At 39.6% G+C, this 22,377-nt stretch overlaps 1 protein-coding gene across 1 annotated transcript; it reads left to right on the forward strand.

Moving 5' to 3' along the window:
* Positions 1–919: 919 nt before the first annotated feature.
* On the forward strand, positions 920–4,347 carry LOC122008477 (pyruvate kinase, cytosolic isozyme-like). The gene is made up of 3 exons (XM_042564220.1): positions 920–1,280; positions 2,827–3,288; positions 3,365–4,347. Exons 1-3 carry the CDS (start codon positions 1,059–1,061, stop codon positions 4,175–4,177), a joined length of 1,497 nt encoding a protein of 498 aa, XP_042420154.1. The 5' UTR covers positions 920–1,058; the 3' UTR covers positions 4,178–4,347.
* Positions 4,348–22,377: the final 18,030 nt, after the last annotated feature.

Genomic DNA, 22,377 nt, shown 5'->3' on the forward strand with positions numbered 1-22,377 from the left:
CTGCATCACTGAATCGGCATCCATTCGTCTTCGCGTTTGATTGAACGCAACTGCTCCGCGATGCCGTTCAAAAGTCGCATATGCGTGAAACTTTGTTTGAGGAATTTTTATCAAAAACGCGACTTTGATTATTTAATTATTTGAGCACTAATTTTGAAGATCATATAAAAAATTTTCATTAATTATCGAATGAATCCTTTAAATTACACAGGTATTATTTGTCCGGCGAGATTTGAACTTAATTTGATTATTAAATTGCATTTTGTATTTCGACCACATGGTACGAAACTAAGCGAAAAGATTGAATTTGTAGTGGTTATACGAATTTAAATCAAATCTTATACATATCTAATTCACTTATAGTTCGATCAAGAAACACATGGTTACCACGTATGTCAAAGTACGATCCTTCATAAAACCACCATGATCCCGTGCATGTTTTTTCTCCTCTCATCGAAATTTAGGAATGATTTTCTATGTTTGTATAACTTTCTAGATTGCAGATTTTATGAATTATAATGGAAATTTTAATTTTATTTTAAATGATTTTTTATCCTAGCTACTTCAAAATGTTCATCCTCTACATCTAACCGTGAAACCGATTATACTAAATATTTAAGAAGCTAGAATAATACAATTTTTAACTCAAATAAAACAATTATCTACCACAATAAAACATTTAATTTTTTCTCAGTGGAATTAAACCCGATTAGGGGTCGCTTTACGCTGCCAATAATAAGAAGGTATCGTCTGGGCACAAATCAAGTGGGTAGTTCTCCTTCCCCATAAACTCGGGCTGGACCAACGAGGGTGAAACAGTACGACCCAATTCTTCTCCGGCGGAGAAGCATACCGCAGGGCCCTTTATAAATTATAATGCTCACTCGACTTACGCTACGTTTTCTTGGTTCCTTCCCCATCGTCGCCTTCTCCTTCGCTCGCCATTTCCGTGCCGATCCCTCCTCCTTTATCTCTTCCGATCCGATCCCTTTGCTCCTCCTCCTCCTCCTCCTCCTCCTCGTCCGTCGTAGTTTCCGATCTCGGGATCTTCTTCGGAAATGACGGAAGCGCAGAGGAGACCGAAGACCAAGATTGTGTGCACCCTGGGCCCGGCCTCGAGGTCCGTGGAGATGGTCGAGAAGCTCTTGATGGCGGGGATGAATGTAGCCAGGTTCAACTTCTCTCACGGATCCCACGAGTACCACCAAGAAACTCTAAACAATGTCCGCACCGCAATGGAGAATACGGGAATCCTCTGCGCCGTCATGCTCGACACAAAGGTCTCTTCTTGCCACCGGTTATGTTCTTCTCTTCAACGAATCGTCGCGTCTCCCCTTTTTTCACTATAGACTGCTTTTTTTTTTTCAAATTCCTTTTTTTTGTCGTTTTGTGATTACGGTATGACTGAGATGAATTGATCTAATGTTTTTAAACCTTTGTCGTTGTTTACTGAGTAATACTGTAAAGTTCCTTTGGTCTTTTTATGTGATTTTCACTCTGATTTCTTATGTTTCGTCGTTGTCTAACTCTCGATTATCCAGTGACTTACTCTTGCTTGTTATTTCACAATTTGGTGATCATTTGTACTGTTTGCGTTTGAAAGCTTAAAAAACAAATACAATTTTTGGATGAACCATATCATATAAACTTAGATAAGACTTGGTGTTGACGGAATACTGTTGGTATAATCTTGAGCTATCTGATGCTCAAAAGGAAAATTATCGTGTTAGATGACAAATACTCAAATCAAAACACACCTAGATAAATTCAATGGAGGGATAAGATCGCACAAACATGGCATATGGATAAGATATGAGGTATTTGACTTCAAAATACTTGGGCTCACATTTGTTCATCTTTTGTTGTAAAGAAGTAAGATTGTGAATAGATACTGACAATTTGTTTTGACTTTGGACACCAATAAGGTATCTTGTTAGAAAATGTATGTGTCAAACCCAAAAGAGTACCTATCAGTGAGATAACCTAATTGTATCTGTTGGATATTTATTCACTATACAGATAAATTTAGGAATCTAGATACTTGGTCTAAAGATGGTCAACACTATTACTGTTTCATTCTTTTGATTGATTTTATATATCGTTTTAACATAAAATATAATACCTTTTATTAGCTTGCCTAGGTTGATTAGAGCTTTCTACCTCAAGTTGTGCACTTTTCACATAGATGGAAGGAAGATGATTTCTTTTACGAAAGGTTGTATTGATTTTCTAGATGCATTTTAATCAATGTTAAACGCACATCTCACTTGATTGTGCATATGCTGTCATTTCTTACCTCTGGTATAAAAATTGAACTGCCAATTTCCTGCGTTAGATGATTTGCACTTTAGACAGGAATGACAACAACAGGAAAAAATAGCAACACTAACTTAATAGATTGATTTGATTAATATGGCAATAGAAGGAAAATGTGAAATTTGGAAAAGGAGTTTTCTTAGATACATGGGCATACTTGTTTACTACGCGGTGAAGTTAATTTGATATGCAAGAAAACATGTTTGTATGCCTTTGTTCTTACTGTCTTCTCATTTCTACAAGCTAAAATTTAGACTGTCTATAATCCCGGATCAGATAGGTTTGGATGCTGTACTATTGATTGATGTTAAATAAATAAAGAAAAAGACAACAGGAAAATAGAACAAAACTAACTTAATAGGTTGATTTTATTAACACAACAGAATAAAACAGGAAGTTTTGAATGGATTTTTCTACTGATAGTGGGCATAGTTGTTTATCTGTGAAGTTAATTTGATATGCAAATGTCATTAGTGGTGTTTTTGTTACAATTTCCATGACAATGAACAGGGTCCAGAGATACGAACTGGATTTTTGAAAGATGGCAAGCCTATCCATCTAACACAGGGAAAAGAAATCACTATAACTACAGATTACAGCATAAAGGGAGATGAGAACATGATATCTATGAGCTACAAAAAGCTAGCAGTGGATTTGAAGCCAAACAGTGTTATTTTGTGTGCTGATGGAACTATCACTCTTACAGTACTTTCTTGTGATAAGGATGCAGGACTTGTTTGCTGCCGCTGTGAGAACTCTGCAATCCTCGGTGAGAGGAAAAATGTTAATCTTCCAGGAGTTGTGGTTGATCTTCCTACTCTGACTGAGAAGGATAAGGAAGATATCCTCAAATGGGGTGTTCCAAACAAAATTGATATGATTGCTCTGTCTTTTGTACGGAAAGGTTCTGATCTTGTAGAGGTCAGAAAAGTTCTTGGTGAACATGCCAAGTCAATTATGCTAATGTCCAAGGTCTGTTAATGTTTCTTAACTTCCTGCTTTTTTCTGTTCTGATCATAAAGGCTCTTAATCACTGATTTACACTCAGGTTGAGAATCAAGAAGGGGTGGCCAACTTTGACGACATTCTTGCAAATTCAGATGCTTTCATGGTTGCACGTGGTGATCTGGGTATGGAAATTCCTATTGAAAAAATATTCTATGCTCAGAAGGTGATGATTTTCAAGTGCAATATACAAGGAAAACCTGTTGTAACTGCGACTCAGATGTTGGAGTCTATGACCAAATCACCACGACCAACTCGAGCAGAAGCAACTGATGTCGCTAATGCTGTTCTAGATGGCACCGACTGTGTGATGCTGAGTGGTGAAACAGCTGCAGGTGCTTATCCAGAGGTAGCGGTTCAAACCATGGCTAAGATTTGCTTGGAAGCAGAATCTTATTTGGACTATGGTGCTGTTTTTAAAGAAATTATGGCTGCCGCACCAATGCCTATGAGCCCGTTGGAGAGTCTTGCATCATCAGCTGTTAGAACTGCCAACTCTGCTAAGGCATCGCTCATTTTGGTCCTGACCAGAGGTGGAAGCACAGCAAAACTAGTAGCAAAATACAGGCCTGCGATGCCAATTCTGTCTGTAGTGGTTCCAGAATTGAGGACAGACTCCTTCGAGTGGTTCTGCAGTGATGAAGCTCCTGCAAGGCACAGCCTTATATTTAGAGGATTGATCCCAGTGTTGAGCTGTGCATCTGCAAAGTCTTCGGACAGTGAGTCCACTGATGAAGCGATTGAATTTGCTCTTGACAATGCTAAAGCTACAGGGTTATGCAAATCTGGAGAATCCATTGTGGCTCTTCACCGTGTTGGAGTTGCATCGGTGATCAAGATCATGACTGTTAAATGATCTTTTGACAATCACCTTGATGTTTCTCTCATTTAGACAATTTTTATCCTACATAGTCCTTTGTTTGGGGCAATTTTGCAAACTAATACCGTAGACCCTGTTTTAGTTGCAATTTTGTTTTTTCTTATAAAGGCTTGCTTACTATATAATAAAATAATTGGTTGATTAAATTTTGATATTATGGCGTAAGACCAGTGAAAACTTGACATTTTGGGAGGTTTGATAATTTTCCCTTTTTTTAATTTCATGCATTTTTCTTTTAACAGATGAAGTTGGTACAATACAGTTGGTCACAGTCACCTCTGTATCTTCATCCCAATTTCATTCAAATGTATTGAATTCCCATTCAAACATTCTGTTTCGAGATGATTTATGCTAGCTCATGGTCCACCCCCTTGTGAGGAGCGAGGGCGGTGCCCTCAGGGGCAGGGTCGAATTAATCGTCGAACAGCAAGTTGTCGACTTTCAAGACATTCAATTGTGTCAGTCTTTTGCCCAAGAGAATTTCATGCAATAATTCATAAAGCTGATGGAGAATCAAGACCGACTTATATGCATTTAAGATATTCACGTTTACTATATCAATAATTTTCCTGGCCTCACTCTCCCAGTTATGGCGATCCGATAAGCTTGTGTTAAGAAGACTATGCCACTTCAGTTCCTATTTTATAGTATTCATTTTGAAATTTAAGCTCCTACTTCTTTCTCGAGCAGGAGTTCACTTGAAGTAGTATCCTATCTCTGCTCTTATAAATATTCTTACAAAATTCACTCGATAAGCACTTATTTTAATTGCTGTAGCTGTTAGTACAACCTGTCTTGATAATTTTCAAAACGATCTCTTTTTCTTTTTTATTGATTACTCTGGAGTCACTCTATTCAAGTTTAGCTGCAAATGAGATACATGGTTTGTGTCTTCCAAAAGTCTAACCAGATCTACACTCTCTTCGCCTACAGGCAGGAAAAATCCAATGGATGCAACAAAAATATAAAAAACTCTACAGACTGTAACTTTCCAAGATTTAACATGCCTTCTTCGTATTCTATCTACCACAATGCAAGAACCTACCTGAAAACCACATCACGGCCATACAAATGGAAGCAAGTTGCTAAGATTTTTTTTTTTTTTTTTTTAAACGCATGCAAGGTAGATGATGAGGGAAGAAAGGACAGATTGAGCTGTTGCGGTCTCTCCAATGCCACAACAAGGAAGCAGCATTCTCTTTCTGGGTCATGGAAGGAGGGGGCCCTCCCTTGTGCTCGAGATATATTAGATAAGGTTACCTAAACGTGGGGTACAACTCCATTTATGTGTATAAATTAAGAAAAGCGCATCGTAGATCATCAGATTGGTGGCTGGGAACACTTCAGGTGCCAACTTCCCATGTGGAAGGTTGATGTCCACAGCTTGAGACATAGTTTAAGGAGGTACGATAGATTGGATTTTTGTTGTCACTGCTGTTATTATGGTTGCGCCGCGAGTATTGAAGGATGCATGTGACCTGTTTGTTCCTGGATCGCAGGGGATTGAACATCGGACGAGAGTAGTGTTGTGGTCTTATGAACGATGAATTGCCATTATGTCACCGTACAAAAAGACCGCCATTGGAATCAACTTTAGTGGTAGACACTACTTTGTTGAGTAAAGGAAGTTGAAACAAAGCTTTTCTTATAACAAATGTAATTTATACATAAGTATATTTGATCATACTTACGATCACTTAATACTCTTGTTACAATTCAAAAATCATCAATGCTTTCAATGCACGAGATCCTAATTCTTAAGTTGTATCCTAATAAAATTATAATTTTCCTTAAATTTCTAACGAGAGAGAGAGAGACAATGATTCTTCAATACTGTTATCCTCATTTAGAGCCTTGCAAAGAGTACAAATTGAAGACTTTTCCATGCTTATAGTTCTTGTGTGTCGCCTCGGTAAGAGTTAGCCCACATCGTCCGGCCACAACCCTCCTTGTGTCACATGAGCAACTAAGAAAGGCTTGTTTCCCTTTTGGTTCTCCAAGCAGTAGATGATCTCGTTCAAAAGCTGAATGGATAGGGAGCCGGTGAGATGGTAGGAGTATAGTATTGACGGAGGAAAGACTTCGAATTAGGAGCTACGAACCTTGAGCTGGAAGTTGCGGACCTACGCACACCACAGACATAGCCAACGAGAATGTTAGAGTGAGAACAAGAGAGGGGGTCCCTAGCGTAGACACCCCGACACTCAAGTCAAAGTAGTTGCCAAGCGAAAATGAAAAAGAAAATGAATAGTAGAACAGTAAATATGGATGTATGGGTATGCATGCCTCTCCCTAACCAACGGAGAGGATCCCTTTTTATACCACCTCTCATAATCTCTACAATAATGAAGCATCATATAATGTTAGGTGTCAGAATATGTCTGGTAGTGGAGGATGTATGACAACCTTCCTCTAAGCAAAGGAAGGTTCCATTGTGTGTATATGTCAGTAATGGAATATTCTCTGATAGATTGTTGTGATTCGTTGACAACGTTGTCTCTTAGAGAGAGTCTGATTGACCTAGAGCCTATCAGGTTTAAGCTGAGAATCATGCATGTGTGCATTATGGGGGGTTGAATCTTGTAGGTCTGACCAGATCTATAGTCGCCCGGGTTTATACAGGAAGTCCTGTTCATGAGAAGTGAGGATCTGAGTCCTATAGGATCTAAGTCCTATAGGTCCTGTTCATGAGAAGTGAGGATCTGAGTCCTGTTCATGGAAGCCCTACTCACAAGGAGTAGAGAGCTATGTCTCATAGCTAGGCTTATGTTCATTCGAATATGCACACCCTAATGTTGACTACTACATCACCTTGACTTTGACAGCCACATCATCTTGACCCCAGATTACCCTTGGGACCACTCACAACACGTCGTATCATAAACCTCTCATTCAAGTCTAATCGAAGGAGGCGTGAGTACGACTGACTAGACAACCTATCACAAAGGCTAGATTGCTCCCGACCACAAAGTTAGACCGTTGGGCTTGTCACATAACATTGAGCGAGTAGATGTGGTGAGACCGAGTGAGCGGCAGCAACAGTGCCGACCGAGTAGTTAAAATGATGTCGAGCGAATGACGGAAATAGAGAATGTCAAGCGAGGGTGATCTATGTCTGTCGAGCGAGCAACGATTTGTGAGGGGTGTCGAGTGGGTGGCGATATGTGAATGTCGAGAGAGCAACGATAGGTACGGAATGTCGAGCATGCAACGATATGTGATGAATACCGAGCGGGTAGCGAAGGGTACTGGTTAGGTGGGAACCATACTCAAGTAAATGGGTGCTAGGAGTCCTACCCAAGTGAAAATGCTGGGAGCCATGCCCAAATGGATTGATGCTGGGAGTCATGCCCAAGTGAATAATTCACGTGAGTCATTGCCAAGTGAATAATTCACGTGAGTCATGCACGCTTATAACTCGCAACTGGGGCGAGAGTATGAGATATAGGCATGAGGACAAGATCACTTATAACTCGGTCGGGTGGCGCGAGAGCATACTCGCTTATAACTCAGCTGAATGGCTTGAGAGTCTGGTATAAACGCGAGGGCATGCTCGTTTATAACTCAGTTGAACGGTACGACAATCTGGGACATAGGCGTGAGACCAAGCTCACTTATAACTCGACCGGGCGGCACAAGAGTCTAAGACATAGGCGTGAGTGTATGCTCAGTTATAACTTGGTCAAACGACACGAGAGTTAGGGACAGACGCAAGGGCATACTCGCTTATAACTTGACCAAGTGACACGAGAGCCTGGGACAAGCATGAGGGCATGCTCGCTTATAACTTGGCTGAGAGACATGAGAGTTTGGGATATAGGCACGAGGGCACGTTCGCTTATAACTTGGTCGGGCGATACGAGAATTTGGGGCATAGGCTCAAGGGCATGTTCGCTTATAACTCGACTAGGCGGTGCGAGAGTCTAGAACTAAACCTCAAAGATTGGAGGCTCAGTGTATGACCCGAATGCCTTGGAGAGGCGAGACATGACATTAGAGGCACGATGTATGGCCCAAATGCCCTGAAGAGTGGGAGCATGACATTGGAGGCATAGTGTATGACTCGAATGCCTTGAAGCTGGGAGGCTCGATATGTGATCCGAATGCATGGTAGCTAGGAGGCACAGTGTATGACCCGAATGCCTTGGAGATGGGAAATACGGTGTATTACCCGAATGTCTGGGAGCTGAGAGGCATGGTGTATGACCTAAATGCCTTGGAGTTGGATGACACGGTGTATTACTCGAATGGATCTGAGCTTAGACTTTCGGCTGTGCTAAAATATAGGGATATATTTTGAATTGAACTTGTAAAGGTAAAGTTTCCAAACTTACTAGCCGAGTGAAGGAAGCTGATTGAAATTGAGTCGGTTGAAATATGTCGATCGACACTACCAATTGTTGTAAGATCAGTGTGGTCGAGAAGGGGGCGGGGGGCGTGAATCTTGACTTGTCACTTTCTTTTCAATTTTGTATGTTCTTTCTATCAAAGTCATTAGTAGCAACGGAATATAAAATAAAGTATGGAAAAAATAATACTTATGGGATTTACTTAGTTCCCAACCCCCAGGGTCAGCACATCCAATGTCTACGCACTCAAGTGCGAGTCCACTAGTGGTCTCCTTTCAAAAAACTTTCCGGAGGTGGAGAAACTAGTCTTACAGTTTTTCAAATATAAGCATAAAAGAATGATAAAGTAAATACATCTTGTAATAAAAGAAATACAAACAAAATCTTTGCTGAGCCGATCTAGAAGTCTTGAGTGTAGCATACCCTTCCTAGAGCTTCCTCAGTAGCAAAGCTTCACGTCGTAGCCTTCCTTTTGAGCACACGGAATATGAGTAGTAGAAGAAATGATATATTGAATGTAGAGCTTTCATCTCATTTTATAGAGTTAGATCATATCCTTATTTGGATCAACTCTTATCTAGATGAAGCATATCTGAGTAAAGCAATATATGGATCAAGTCTTATTTCTATCCACTTCATCTGGTTTATCCTTATCCTTATCCTCATCCAAATCATAAAACTAAACCAGATCTTTTACCACATCATCTTCCATATCAACATTTCACAACTCAATAATTTGGACCAAGCCCAATCGGTCTACCAAACCACTAGTTCAGTCTATTGAACCAGTTTGGGTCTGGTTCGACCCAAGTCAAGTCTGGTTCATCCATTTGTGTTTGTCTTCTCTTTGTTTTGCTTTCAGATCTAGGTTCATACAAAACAATCAAACATACACAAACAAGGAACCTTAGCCTTAATCTTGTAAGTCTACTTGACCTACTAGGTTTACCTTTTGCTTAGAGGTCCCTCCTCCAAGTTTACCACCTAAGGGTCAATCCCTTAGGATCAAGCCGCACTCCTGTAAGTCTACTCAATCTACTAGGCTTACCTTTTGCTTAGATGTCCCTCTCTAAGTTTACCACCTAAGGGTCAATCCCTTAAGATCAAGCTGCACTCCTGTAAGTCTACCCGACCTACTAGGTTTCATGCTTGGACTATATCCAAGACTTTACCATTACCTAGGGTTACCTCCCCTAGAATTTCCACTATGTAGCTTCACTCACTATGATTTCTACTGCTAGGTTACCTTCACCTAGGATTTTCACCACCTAACTTCACTCACTAGGGTATAACTTCACTCATTAGGACTTCCACCACCTAAGGTTACCTCCTCTTAAGATTTTCACCACCTAGCTTCACTCACTAGGGCATAGTTTCACTCACTAAGACTTTCATCACCTAAGGTTGCCTCCCCCTAGGATTTCCACTATCTAGTTTTACTCACTAGAGCTTACCCTTGCCTTACCAAGTTAGGACTTTTGCTAGTCATTTAGTCCTGACTAGATTTCTCTCTTCTAAATATTAAGTCTTATTTGGATAAATCCTTGGTCAAACTCACTAGAATATATTGTCAAACATCAAAACTCTTGAGGCTAATTGTACCAACAATTGTGAGCTGTCGATCGGTGCTTAGTTTGAGCGTCAGCTCTTCTTACTATGTTCCCGAAGGGGATCCTCGGGAGGAGAGAGAGGGTGATTTTTTATTCGCTTCTCCTGACTCTGCCATTCGACGGAGCATATTGGCATATTTATGGTATTCACTGTTAGAATAATGATGGGATTGATGGCAAGTGCAATATTGAGATACCCACTAGAGGGGTTCGGAAAAAGAGGTCTAAATGGCCTTGACGTGTGGTACCACTCTTGCTTCTCATACAAGTAGAATATTTGGTTGAGAGTCTCTAGAGTGTACTAGAGGTAGTGGTGGTCCCTGATCGGTTTGGCCGGTCAGAGTTAGGGTAGTCACATCTTTCTTCTAAACGACTTGAGCTTCCTCTACATTAATATATTTGACTGCCTGCCCCAGCATGTCATTAAAGTCCTTTGCTGACTTTCTGATGAGAAGTCAGAAGAATTCTCCTTCTAAAAGGTCTTGAGAGAAGACACTTATTGATCTTTTGAAAGTGAGTGATGGAACATCTAGCGTCACTTGGTTGAATCACTTGATGTATGCTCGAAGGGATTCCTTGGTCCATTGCTTGAGGGTGAATAGACTCAAATTGGTATTTTTGATACCTTCTGCTGCTGGTAAAGTGGTGTAGGAAGGCTTTTCTAACTTCCTTAAAGCAAGTAATAAATCCAATCGGCAGTCAGTTGAACTATCTTTGCGCCGAACCTGATAGAGTGGTCAAGAACAGTCAACATTTTTATTGCATCATTATACTAGTGTAGTAGAGTGGCATTCTCAAATCTTCGAAGGTGATCCTCAGGATCGGTGTTACATTCATACTCTCCAACCGATAGAGGTCAGAAATGCTTAGGCAGTTTTTCATCTAGTACCTCTTGAGAGAAAGAAACACTGGTTTGTTAGGTGGTTCCCGAGCGGCCTGAGCTTTATCTCACCTCAAGTCCCTATGGGGTGAATTATCAGTTGAGGAGGCTTGTGGCCCTTTGATTTTAGGGCAACCCTCAGCGGGCGTTCAAAAAAATGCTCGGGGAAACTCAAACGATTGTTTTTGCTTGGTTTTTCTCTCTGACCTTGGATACTCCTCTACCGAGGTTGCAGGTGCCTGACGCGGGTGAGAATTCGGGAATTGTTCTTGAGACAGTGCTTGTACCTTGCCATTTATAAAAAGCTCATATTCCTCCCATGTCATAACAATATTGATTTTGTCAGCTGTGCCCATCCTTACATTCCGAAATGGGTGAATATTCCCATAGACAACGTCAAATTAGATTTCTGTTGGTTGCTACTCGGAAAACCTATAGGTTCCACTGTACAAAAATTTTGTACAAAGGTCTGAACCTTTTCCTAGCTACCATGTGTTCTTTTAAATTAAATTTTGGATCGCCTGCGGAACTTAACACGTTTAATCCAAAACTTAATCTATTTGTTCTTTTAGGTTTTGACTTGGATCTCCTGCGGAACTTAACACAAGTCTCCTTAAGTTATTAATTCCATTAAATATTAATTTCCATAATTGGTTCCCAATACTGACGTGGCGAGGCACATGGCCTTCTTGGATATGGGAGCAACCACCACCGACTAGACAAAACCTTTTATAGAAAGCTAATATTTAATTTCCTAAAATAACTTTAGGTTAACCAAAGAGAACAATCAAATCACAAGGAAAAGAAAAAACAAAAGAACACAATATCGAAAAACATATTCGAAATTCTAGAACGTAAGCCTCTTGTATTTGGTATTATTTCCATAAATAACTAGCATGATGCGGAAATAAAAATTACTAGTTATACCTTGTAGAAAAACCTCTTGATCTTCTACCATATTCCTCTTTTAACCTCGGACGTTGTGTGGGCAACGATCTTCCGAGATGAGAAACCACCAACCACCTTCTTCTCCTCCTATCTAGGTTCGGCCAACAAAGAGGAAGCTTCACCAAGGAAGAAAATCAAAACACTAACCAAGTTCCAAGAGATGCTAGCTTTCTCTCCTTCTTCTTCTCCTCCTACGAGTAGTATCCGGTCACCACAAGAGCTCCAATGGAAGAGGGAGATTCGGCCACCACAAGAGGAAGAAAGAGGAGAGGATGGCCGACCACACCAAGGAACAAAAGAGGGAGAGAAATAATAGATGTTGTGTCTCATGAAGGCACCCTCACCCCTTCTTTTATATTCCTTGACCTAGGCAAATTAGGAAATTTAATTACAATAAAATTTCCTTAATTTTCCTTGACATGAATTAATTGAGAAAAATAAAATAAAATTTCCCAATCAACTTGTGATGGCCGGCCACAATCAAAAGAGCAAATTAGGAGAGTTTCAATCAACAAATTAAAACTTCCTAATTTGTTTCCGGAAATTTTAAAAAAATAAAATTTCTCTTTAAAAATATCTTCATGGTTAATAAAAGGAAATTTCTATAATTTTAATTTTATTAACATGTGAATAATTTTAAAGAGAAAATAAAATATCTCACCAATTTACAAATAAGGAAAGAGATCTAATCTCTTTCTTTAATCTTTTGTAGATCTTTTATAAGAGAGATATTTTAATTTAAATTCTCTTTAATAAATTATTTCTTTCACATAATAAAAATTAAAATTAAAATTTCTTTTTAATTTAATTTGGCCGGCCCCCACTAGCTTGGGTTCAAGCTAGGGCCGGCCACCCAAATTCATACCTAGGCCGGCCCTAGCTTGTTCCCAAGCTAGCTTGGCCGGCCCCTATTGGGTGGGTATAGAAGGTGGGTATAGGTGGGTATATGTAAAGCCCGAAAATTCTCAAAACTGTTTTAGAAATACAGTATGATTTTTCTGGAATTTTTAGATATTTTTCCGGAATTTTCCGAGTAGCGGAAGTAGCAAAAATAATTAGAACCGTAAAATAGCTTAGGCGGGAATCGAACCCGAGACCTATGGTTTACGGATAAGTTTAGTAACCGGTGAACCCAGCAGGGCCGTGCTGAAAGAAAGGAGAACCAAATATATTTATATTAGAGTTGGGTTCATTAAACCACTTAATATAAATAATAAACTTAAGTTGAAGTTGGGTTATTTTTATTTTGGTTCGGCACCTTCCCCTCTCAAACCCTCACACCGGCGCCCTCTTCTTCTCCTCTTCCTCACGCACGGCACATCAAGCCCAAGGTCCATCGGTTCACCTTCCGGCGACGACTCCAACACGAAAGAGGTTCTTCTCCGCGAGAGGAACGCGAAGACGTGATCGGATCGTCGAGAGGATCACCTCCACCGGAACTCTAGCGAATAGAATCGTAAGAAATTACGATCCAGAGGTAAGAAACCCCTCACCTGCAGTATAATAGCTCCGGTTGGTTTCCTATGCATTAGTTTTAGCTATATGCAGGTTTTTCCGGCACATAGGGTATGTTAAACCCTCCTCGAGGATTTAGGGATCTAGTTGAACACCTCTAGACGGGCCGGACATGTTGTTCTCCTTTAGTTGGAGATTCTAGACGTTGTCGGGTGCCTAGAGGTGATCTCCCTATTAGAGGAAAGAGTTGGAGCACACCAAGTGTTCGGTAAAATGTTAGTGTAGCTAAATACCACCTCAGTTATGTTTAATAGCTCAATTAAATGCATTAGAGGCATTTAAACCAGCACATTAGTTTAGTTCGGTTTTATGGGACTACGGTCCAATGGGTGGGCTCCCACAGTCGCCTCTAGGTTCAGATAACCTAGCTCTAGGTTCAGATAACCTAGAAACAGCATGTTATATCAGTTAGCTATAGATATCAGTATTTTATTTTCAGTGGCACTGTACTGGATTAGATATCCATTGGGTTGGACTCCCACAGTCATCCCTAGGTTCAGATAGCCTAGACAACCCTGCTAAATTCGGGACTTGCAACCCCGGGTCTAGTAGGGATGCGCGCATAGCAAGTACAGTTACCGGGCCCAACAGCATGTTTAGTATTTTCACTTATTATGTATTAGATTTCAAAACTCAAAATCAGTTATGCTAGTTGAGTTTGTTTCCAGTTACAGATTCAGTTTCAGTTAGTTTAGACTATATTCAGTTCAGTGTTCATTTGGTTGCTTTGCCATGATTCAGTGCTTATGCCATGCTTATATGTTATGCCTTATGATTTCAGTTTACCATGTCTTAGTAAGTTCAGTGCATATTTTCAAATAGCATGATTTAAAAGCATACTGCATCGAATGCATGATTTTGTGAGGTAGATGGTTTCTTACTAAGCTTTAAGCTTACAGATTCTATTTTTCCTTATACTGCAGATAAAGGTAAAGGAAAGATGGACTAGCGGAGGCTGGAGGTCAATGCACTGATAAGGATGTGTGTGGATGGAATCTGGAAGAAGATCTTAGGGAACCTTAGCAAGCTTTATTTCAAACATTAGAACTTTTCAGTGTTTCTTTTTATCATCTTGCACTTTAGTATGTTATTCATTACGAATTAGTTAACCATGCACTTTATTATGCTTAGAACACCTCTTTTATGTTGTTAGAATGTTAGTTGTTGTCATTAGAGTGTTTCTTAGTCATTTTAGTACTTGTAATGTGGTTGAGGCACGAAACAGTGCTGAAATCAAAATCAGTAACTCGAATCGATCAGCTGATCGATTCGAGGGTTTCCAATCGATCAGCTGATCGATTGGGCAATCTGCTCCGCGAACAGTAGGCCTTTGGATCGATCAGCCGATCGATCCAGCCATTTCAGTCGCGAACAGAGAGCCCTGGGATCGATCACTGGATCGATCGATCAACCTGGATCGATCAGCCGATCGATCCAAATTATCGTCCCGGCCACAGTAGCATGCTGGATCGATCACTGGATCGATCCAACTTATGTCCCGCATACAGTTGCCGGCTGGATCGATCACTGGATCGATCCGACTATTCCAATCGATCCGTGGATCGATTGGGAGGTCTGGTATCAGCATGGAAGTGTCTAAGTCCAGTTCCTTGGCCATGGGGAAGGTAAGACATGTTATGAGTAGTTAGTTACCTTCCTTAGCATGTATAGAACCAAGAAATGTCAGTGTTTTAGTAAAATTTTAATTAGTACAGCTTCCGCATCTAGACTTACTGAATGGTCAGGGAATAGTTTAGCACAGCATAATGTGACGATCAGCCTTACAGCCTAGTGGTAGAAGGCGGGTCATTACAGTATAGAACTCTATAAATAAGAGGCTACGATAGGGACCGAGAGGAGGAATTGATTTTGGTCTCTCGATAAAATTAAGCATCCCGTGTTCGCCCCGAACACACAACTTAATTTTATCAATAATAATTCATTCCACTAGAGAACTATTATTGAACTACCGCACCAATCCCAAATTACATTTTTGGGCTCCTTCTTATTATAAGTGTGTTAGTCTCCCTGTGTTTAAGATATCGAATGTCCACTAATTAAGTGAGTTACTGACAACTCATTTAATTAATATCTAAGTCCAAGAGTAGTACCACTCAACCTTATTGTCATGTCGGACTAAGTCCACCTGCAGGGTTTAACATAACAATCATTATGAGCTCCTCTTGAGGACATTATCAACCTAGTATCTCTAAGACACAGTTTCCTTCTATAATCAACAACACACACTATAAGTGATACCATTTCCCAACTTATCGGGTTTATTGATTCATCGAACTAAATCTCACCCATTGATAAATTAAAGAAATAAATATCAAATATATGTGCTTGTTATTATATTAAGATTAAGAGCACACACTTCCATAATAACTGAGGTTTTTGTTCCTCTATAAAGTTAGTATAAAAGAAACGACCTCAAATGGTCCTACTCAATACACTCTGAGTGTACTAGTGTAATTATATAGTCAAGCTAAACTAATACCTAATTACACTACGACCTTCTAATGGTTTGTTCCTTTCCATTTTGGTCGTGAGCTACTGTTTATAATTTATAAGGTACTGATAACATTATCTTCTGTATGTGACACCACATACTATGTTATCTACAATATAAATTAATTGAACAACTACAACTAAATGTAGACAATTTGACCAAATGTGATTCTTTATTCATAATGAATGTTTACAAAGCTTAGGCTTTCAGTATACACTCCAACAATTTCATCCAGAAATTGAGTGGATGGGCGACCAGTGAGATGGCAGGAGTGTTGATGTAGGAATTGTTGATGCGGTTAGCACTGACGGTCTAACTCAGGTTTCAATAAATGAAAAAGTAGGTTAAGTTAGTTTCATTGTGATCTAACACTTTGACGAAGTGTGCAGGAGAAGCCCAGCTAGGTCGACAGGCCGACCGGATAGCTGGCACGAAGCCCAGCTAGGTCGACGGGTCGATCGGATAGCTAGCACGAAGCCCAGCTAGGTCGACGGGTCGATCGGATAGCTAGCACGAAACCCAGCTAGATCGACGGGCCGACCGGATAGCTGACACAAAGTCTAGACTGGTCGACGGGTTGACCGAATGTCTGGCACGAAGTCCAGCTAGGTCAACGGGTTGACTTGATAGCCGACACGAAGTCCAGATGGGTCGATGGGCTGACCGGACGTCTGACAGGAAAGTTAAGGTAAGTCACTGGAAAGGAGTGACTTGTGAGGATGCGTTCCCGGTTAGAAAACTTAGGCATCGATCCAACTTAGATCCATTTCAGAAATCTAAATTGAGAACGTGACTAGATTCCGGTCTCGAGGAGACGGAATCTAATTACTATTCTATTTTATTATATTTGTGCTAACTTTTATTTTGCAGGGTAGTATAACTTTTATTTTTACCTTGGACTAACATTTTCCTGCATGAAAATGGTGGTCCGGGAGCCTGGAGGTGGTCTGGGCGCTCAGAAGGGATCCGGACGCCCGCAAGGAAAAATTCATCTCGTCGCAGATATGGAGTGCGCTGATTGGCTGGACCTACGTCTCGGTACGAGTGCCCGATGTTGGTCAGTCCTAGGAAAACGTATCGGTTCCACTGTACAAAAATATTTGTACAAGTATCGAACCTTTCCTTAAATTAGGAATTAGGAATCGCAGACGGAACTTAACATCATTGATTCCAAATTTAACTTATCTGTTCTTAATGGTTTAGATTTGAATCGCAAATGGAACTTAACACTATTGATTCAAATCTACCAAAGTTATTAATTCCATAAATATTAATTTTCAAAATTGGCTTCCAGGGCTACATGGCGAGGCACATGGCCTTCTTGGATATGGGAGCAACCACCACCGCCTAGGCAAAGCCTTTTAAGGAAAGCTAATATTTATTTCCTTAAATAACTCTAGGTTAACCAAAAAGAACAATCGAATCACAAATTCGAAAAAGAAGAAAACACAAACTCGAAAAATAAATTCGATAAACTGGATCTAATTGCCTCTTGTATTTAGAATTCTTACAAATAAAATAACTAGTATGATGCGGAAGAAAATTACTAGTTATGTCTTCTCTTTGTAAGCTAATGACCTCGAGATCTTCTGCCGTATTCCTCGTCTCGCCTTGGACGTCGTGTGTGTGACGATCCTCCAAGATGAACACCACCCAAAAGCTTCCTCCTCTTCTTCTAAAATCTGGCCACCACCACCACCAAGGAGAAGAGAGCAAAGGGAAAGGGAGAAGGGAGAAGGGAGAGGGTCGGCCACCAAGAGATCTCCAAGCAAGAGAATAAGAGTTGTGTCTCATGAAGCCCCCTCACCCCTTCTTTTATATTACTTGCCCAAGGCATATAAGGAAAAACTTTTTACAAAAAATAAAATCATCCAAGAGTTTTTCCTTTTCCCTTTTAATTTTTCCTTTTCTTTCCAATTGATTGAATCAATCACCAAAATTAATTTTTTTGATAATTTTATATTTTTTATTATGGTCGGCCCCTTGCTTGGGCACCAAGCAAGGTGGTCGGCCACCTCATCAAGAGGAAAAAGGAATTATTTTTTTATAAAATTTTACAAGAAAAACTCTTATAAAATTTTACAAGCTCTCTTTTCTAAAGTAGGAGTTAAAAAAATGAAAGTTTCTAAAAATTAAAATCATGTTTTAAAATTTAAAAACTCTCTTATAAAATTTCCTTTTTTAACATGATGATAGAAAATTTTAATTTTAAAACTTATCTCCCTTTTTTTTCTTAAACCATGAGGATAGTTAAAAAAAGAAAGTTTTAAAACTTTTAAAACTCTATATAAAAACATGTGGCCTAAATTCAAATAAGGAAAGTTTTAAAAATTAAAATCTCTCTTTTAAAACTTATAGTTTTCTACAAAGAGAAGATTTTAAAAATTCAAAACAACCCTCCTATTTGAATTAATATTGGTCGGCCCCTACAAGCTTGGTCACCAAGCAATAGGGTCGGCCCCTATAAGAGGATGTGGACGGCCATTGCTTGGTCACCAAGCAATGGTCCGGCCCCCTTCTTGGACACCAAGAATAGTCTTACATTTGAATGAACTTGAGGCTTTAATGAGGCTACGACAGGGACCTAGAAGAGAAATTGGTTTTGACCTTCCGATGAGCTTGAGTATCCCGTGCTCGCCCCGAACACACAACTCAAGTTCATCGATAATAACTCATTCCACTAGAGAGTTATTATCGCCTTACGGCGGCAATCCCAAATTACATTATGGACTCCTTCTTATCATGAGTGTGTTAATCTCCCTGTGTTTAAGATTACGAATGCCCACTAATTAAGTAAGTTACTGACAACTCACTTAATTAATATCTATCTCCGAGAGTAGTACCACTCAACTTCATTGTCATATCGGACTAAGTCCACCTGCAGGGTTTGACATGACAATCCTTATGAGCTCCTCTTGGGGGCATTCTCAACCTAGATAATTAGGACACAGATTCATTCTATAATCAACAACACACACCATAAGTAGTATCATTTCCCAACTTATCGGGCCTATTGATTTATCGAGCTAAATCTCACCCTTTGATAAGTTAAAGAAATAAATACTAAATATATGTGCTTGTTATTATATTAGGATTAAGAGCACACACTTTCATAATAACTAAGGTCTAGTTCTTTTATAAAGCCAGTGCAAAAAGAACTTACCTAAATGGTCCTACTCAATACACTTAAAGTGTATCAGTGTAATTTATTAGTCAAGATAAACTAATACTTAATTACACTACGACTATTCTGATGATTTGTTCCTTTCCATCTTAGTCGTGAGTAACTTGTTTATAATTTATAGAGAACCGACAACATGATCTTCTGAGTGTGACACCACACTCCATGTTGTCTACTATATAAATTAATTGAACAATTACATTTAACAAATAAATGCAGATATTAACCAATGTGATTCTTTTATTTTAACAAATAAATGTTTACAAAAGCTAGGCTTTTAGTATACACTCTAACAATCTCCCACTTATACTAAAAGATTAAGTTGTCATATCTGTTTCCATACATCTGATTCTCATCCCCTCCACATGCCGATTAAATGCTTTCACTGGAAGGGCCTTAGTGAAAGGATCTGCCAGGTTAACTGCTGATGCAATCTTGGCGACGACAACTTCTCCTCACTTGATGATGTCTCGTATCAGGTGGTACTTGTGTTCTATATGTTTACTTGCCTTATGGGCTCATGGTTCCTTCGAGTTTGCAACTGCACCGCTATTATCACAATAAATTGTGATGATCTTGGGCAAACCAGGAATCACATTTAAGTCCATTAGAAAGTTCCTGAGCCATACAACTTCTCTGGCTGCCTCAGAAGCTGCCACATACTCAGCTTCCATGGTTAAGTCCGAGATGCATTTCTGCTTAACACTCCTCCATGCAATGGCTCCACCTCCTAGAATAAACACATAGCCTGACGTAGACTTACTATTGTCCCTATCTGATTGGAAATTTGAATCCGTATAACCCACAGGGAGCAAATCGTCTGCTTGGTAGACTAGCATATAATCTCTAGTCCTTCTTAGGTACTTTAAAATATGTTTCACAGCAGTCCAATGTCCTTGTCCAGGGTTACTCTGATATCTGCTAACCATGCCCACGGCAAAACAGATATCACATCTCGTACACAGCATTGCATACATAAGGCTTCCTACAGCCGAAGCATAAGGAACTGCCTTCATATCCTCCATCTCCTTTGATGTCTTCGGAGACATCTCTTTAGATAAGGCTACTCCATGCCTAAAAGGTAAGAAACCATTCTTAGAGTTTTGCATGCTAAAACGAGCAAGGATCATATCTATATATAAAGCTTGAGATAGACACAACATTCTTTTCTTGCGATCTCTTATAACTTTAATCCCAAGAATGTGTGCACATTCTTCTAAGTTCTTCATATCAAATTGTTTAGACAACCATACCCTTACGTCCGATAATACCTTGACATTGTTGCCAATTAACAAAATATCATCTATGTATAGTACAAGAAATACCACCACGTTTTCGTTACACTTCTTGTATACACAAGACTCATCCGGACAATGAATAAATCCATATGACTGGATTACTTCATTAAACCAGATGTTCCAAGATCTTGAAGCTTACTTCAGTCCATAAATGGACCGATTGAGCTTACACACTAGATGCTCTTTGCCCTTTTCAATAAACCCTTCTGGTTGTTTCATATGGATGTTTTCTTCAAAACTTCCGTTAAGGAATGCTGTCATGAGTTCCATTTGCCAAATCTCATAATCCATATGAGCGGTAATGGATAAGAGTATCTGGATAGACTTAAGCATGGCTACCGGCGAAAAAGTCTCCTCATAGTCGATTCTCTCTTTCTGAGTATACCCTTTTGCAACAAGCCTTACTTTGAAGGTTTCTACCTTCCCATCTGTCCCTCTTTTCCTTTTATAGATCCACTTGCTTCCAACGGCTTTTACACCATCAGGTGGTTCTACAAGCTCCCAGACCTTATTAGAGTACATAGACTCTATTTCAGAATTCATTGTCTTTTGCCAAGATCTATATCTTGGAGTGCTTCGTCATATGTCCGGGGATCAGGTTCATGTTTACCCGGGATCAAGTCCAAATACTCTCCCAAAAACATGAATCTCTCATGCTGCCTTACAACCCTCCCAGTACAACGAGGCACCGTCTGTGGTTGTGCATCATGTGTGACACGTGTTACAGTCTCTTGTGGTACTTCATCTTGTACTGTTGGTACTGAAATAAACGTGCCCTCTCTAAGTTCTTCTAGAACAATTTCACTTATGGGCTTATGGTTCATTACATAATCTTCTTCTAAAAATCGAGCATTGGTTCTAACAATGATCTTTTGATTTTTAAGATTATAAAACAAACCACCTTTCGTTCCCTTAGGATATCCCACAAACAGACAAACTTCTGTACGTGATTCCAACTTGTCAGTATCTCCCTTCAGCACATGTGCTGGACTACCCCATATCCGGATATGATTCAGACTAGGCTTACGCTCATTCCATAATTCCATGGGAGTAGAAGAAACTGTTTTAGAATGTACCATATTCAGAATGTACACTGCTGTTTCTAAAGTATATCCCAAAAACGAATTTGATAATTCTGAATAACTCATCATTGATCTAACCATTTCCATAAGAGTCCTATTCCTTCGTTCTGCCACACTATTCTGCTGGGATGTACCAGGTGCAGACAATTGGGATTGAATCCCGACTTCTGATAAGTAATTCCTAAACTCTCCAAAGAGGTATTCGCCACCACGGTTAGACTGTAGTGTCTTGATACTTTTACCAAGACGTTTCTCCACATCAGCTCTATATTCTTTGAATTTGTCAAAGCATTCAGACTTGCGGCGCATCAGGTAAATGTATCTGTATCTTGAATAATCGTCTATAAAGGAAACGAAGTATTCATAACCACCTCTTGACTGGATAGACATAGGACCACACAAATCAGAATGAACCAGTTCTAACATATTTTTGGCTCTATACCCCTTGGCCTTAAAAGGTCTCTTGGTCATTTTACCTTCCAAGCAAGATTCACATGTTGGAAAGTTTTCCAACTCTAATGAACCCAAGAGTCAATCGGCTACAAGCTTTTGAATCCTACTTAAGTTAATATGTCCAAGCCTTAGATGCCAAAGATATGTTTGGTTCATTTCCGAAGGTTCTTTTCTCTTATTAGAGTTAGAAGATGTGTTATTAATTTTCATATTTTGCTTTGTGGGAGAAATTGGATTTAAAATGTATAAATTGCCAACTAATGCACCAGAACAGATAATCACCTTATTTCTCTTTATAACGACATTGTTACTAAAGGAAACTGAATATCCATCCAAATACAGTTTAGA

Source organism: Zingiber officinale, chromosome 8A (assembly GCF_018446385.1).
Source record: "Zingiber officinale cultivar Zhangliang chromosome 8A, Zo_v1.1, whole genome shotgun sequence".
NCBI classification, from domain to species: Eukaryota; Viridiplantae; Streptophyta; class Magnoliopsida; order Zingiberales; family Zingiberaceae; genus Zingiber; species Zingiber officinale.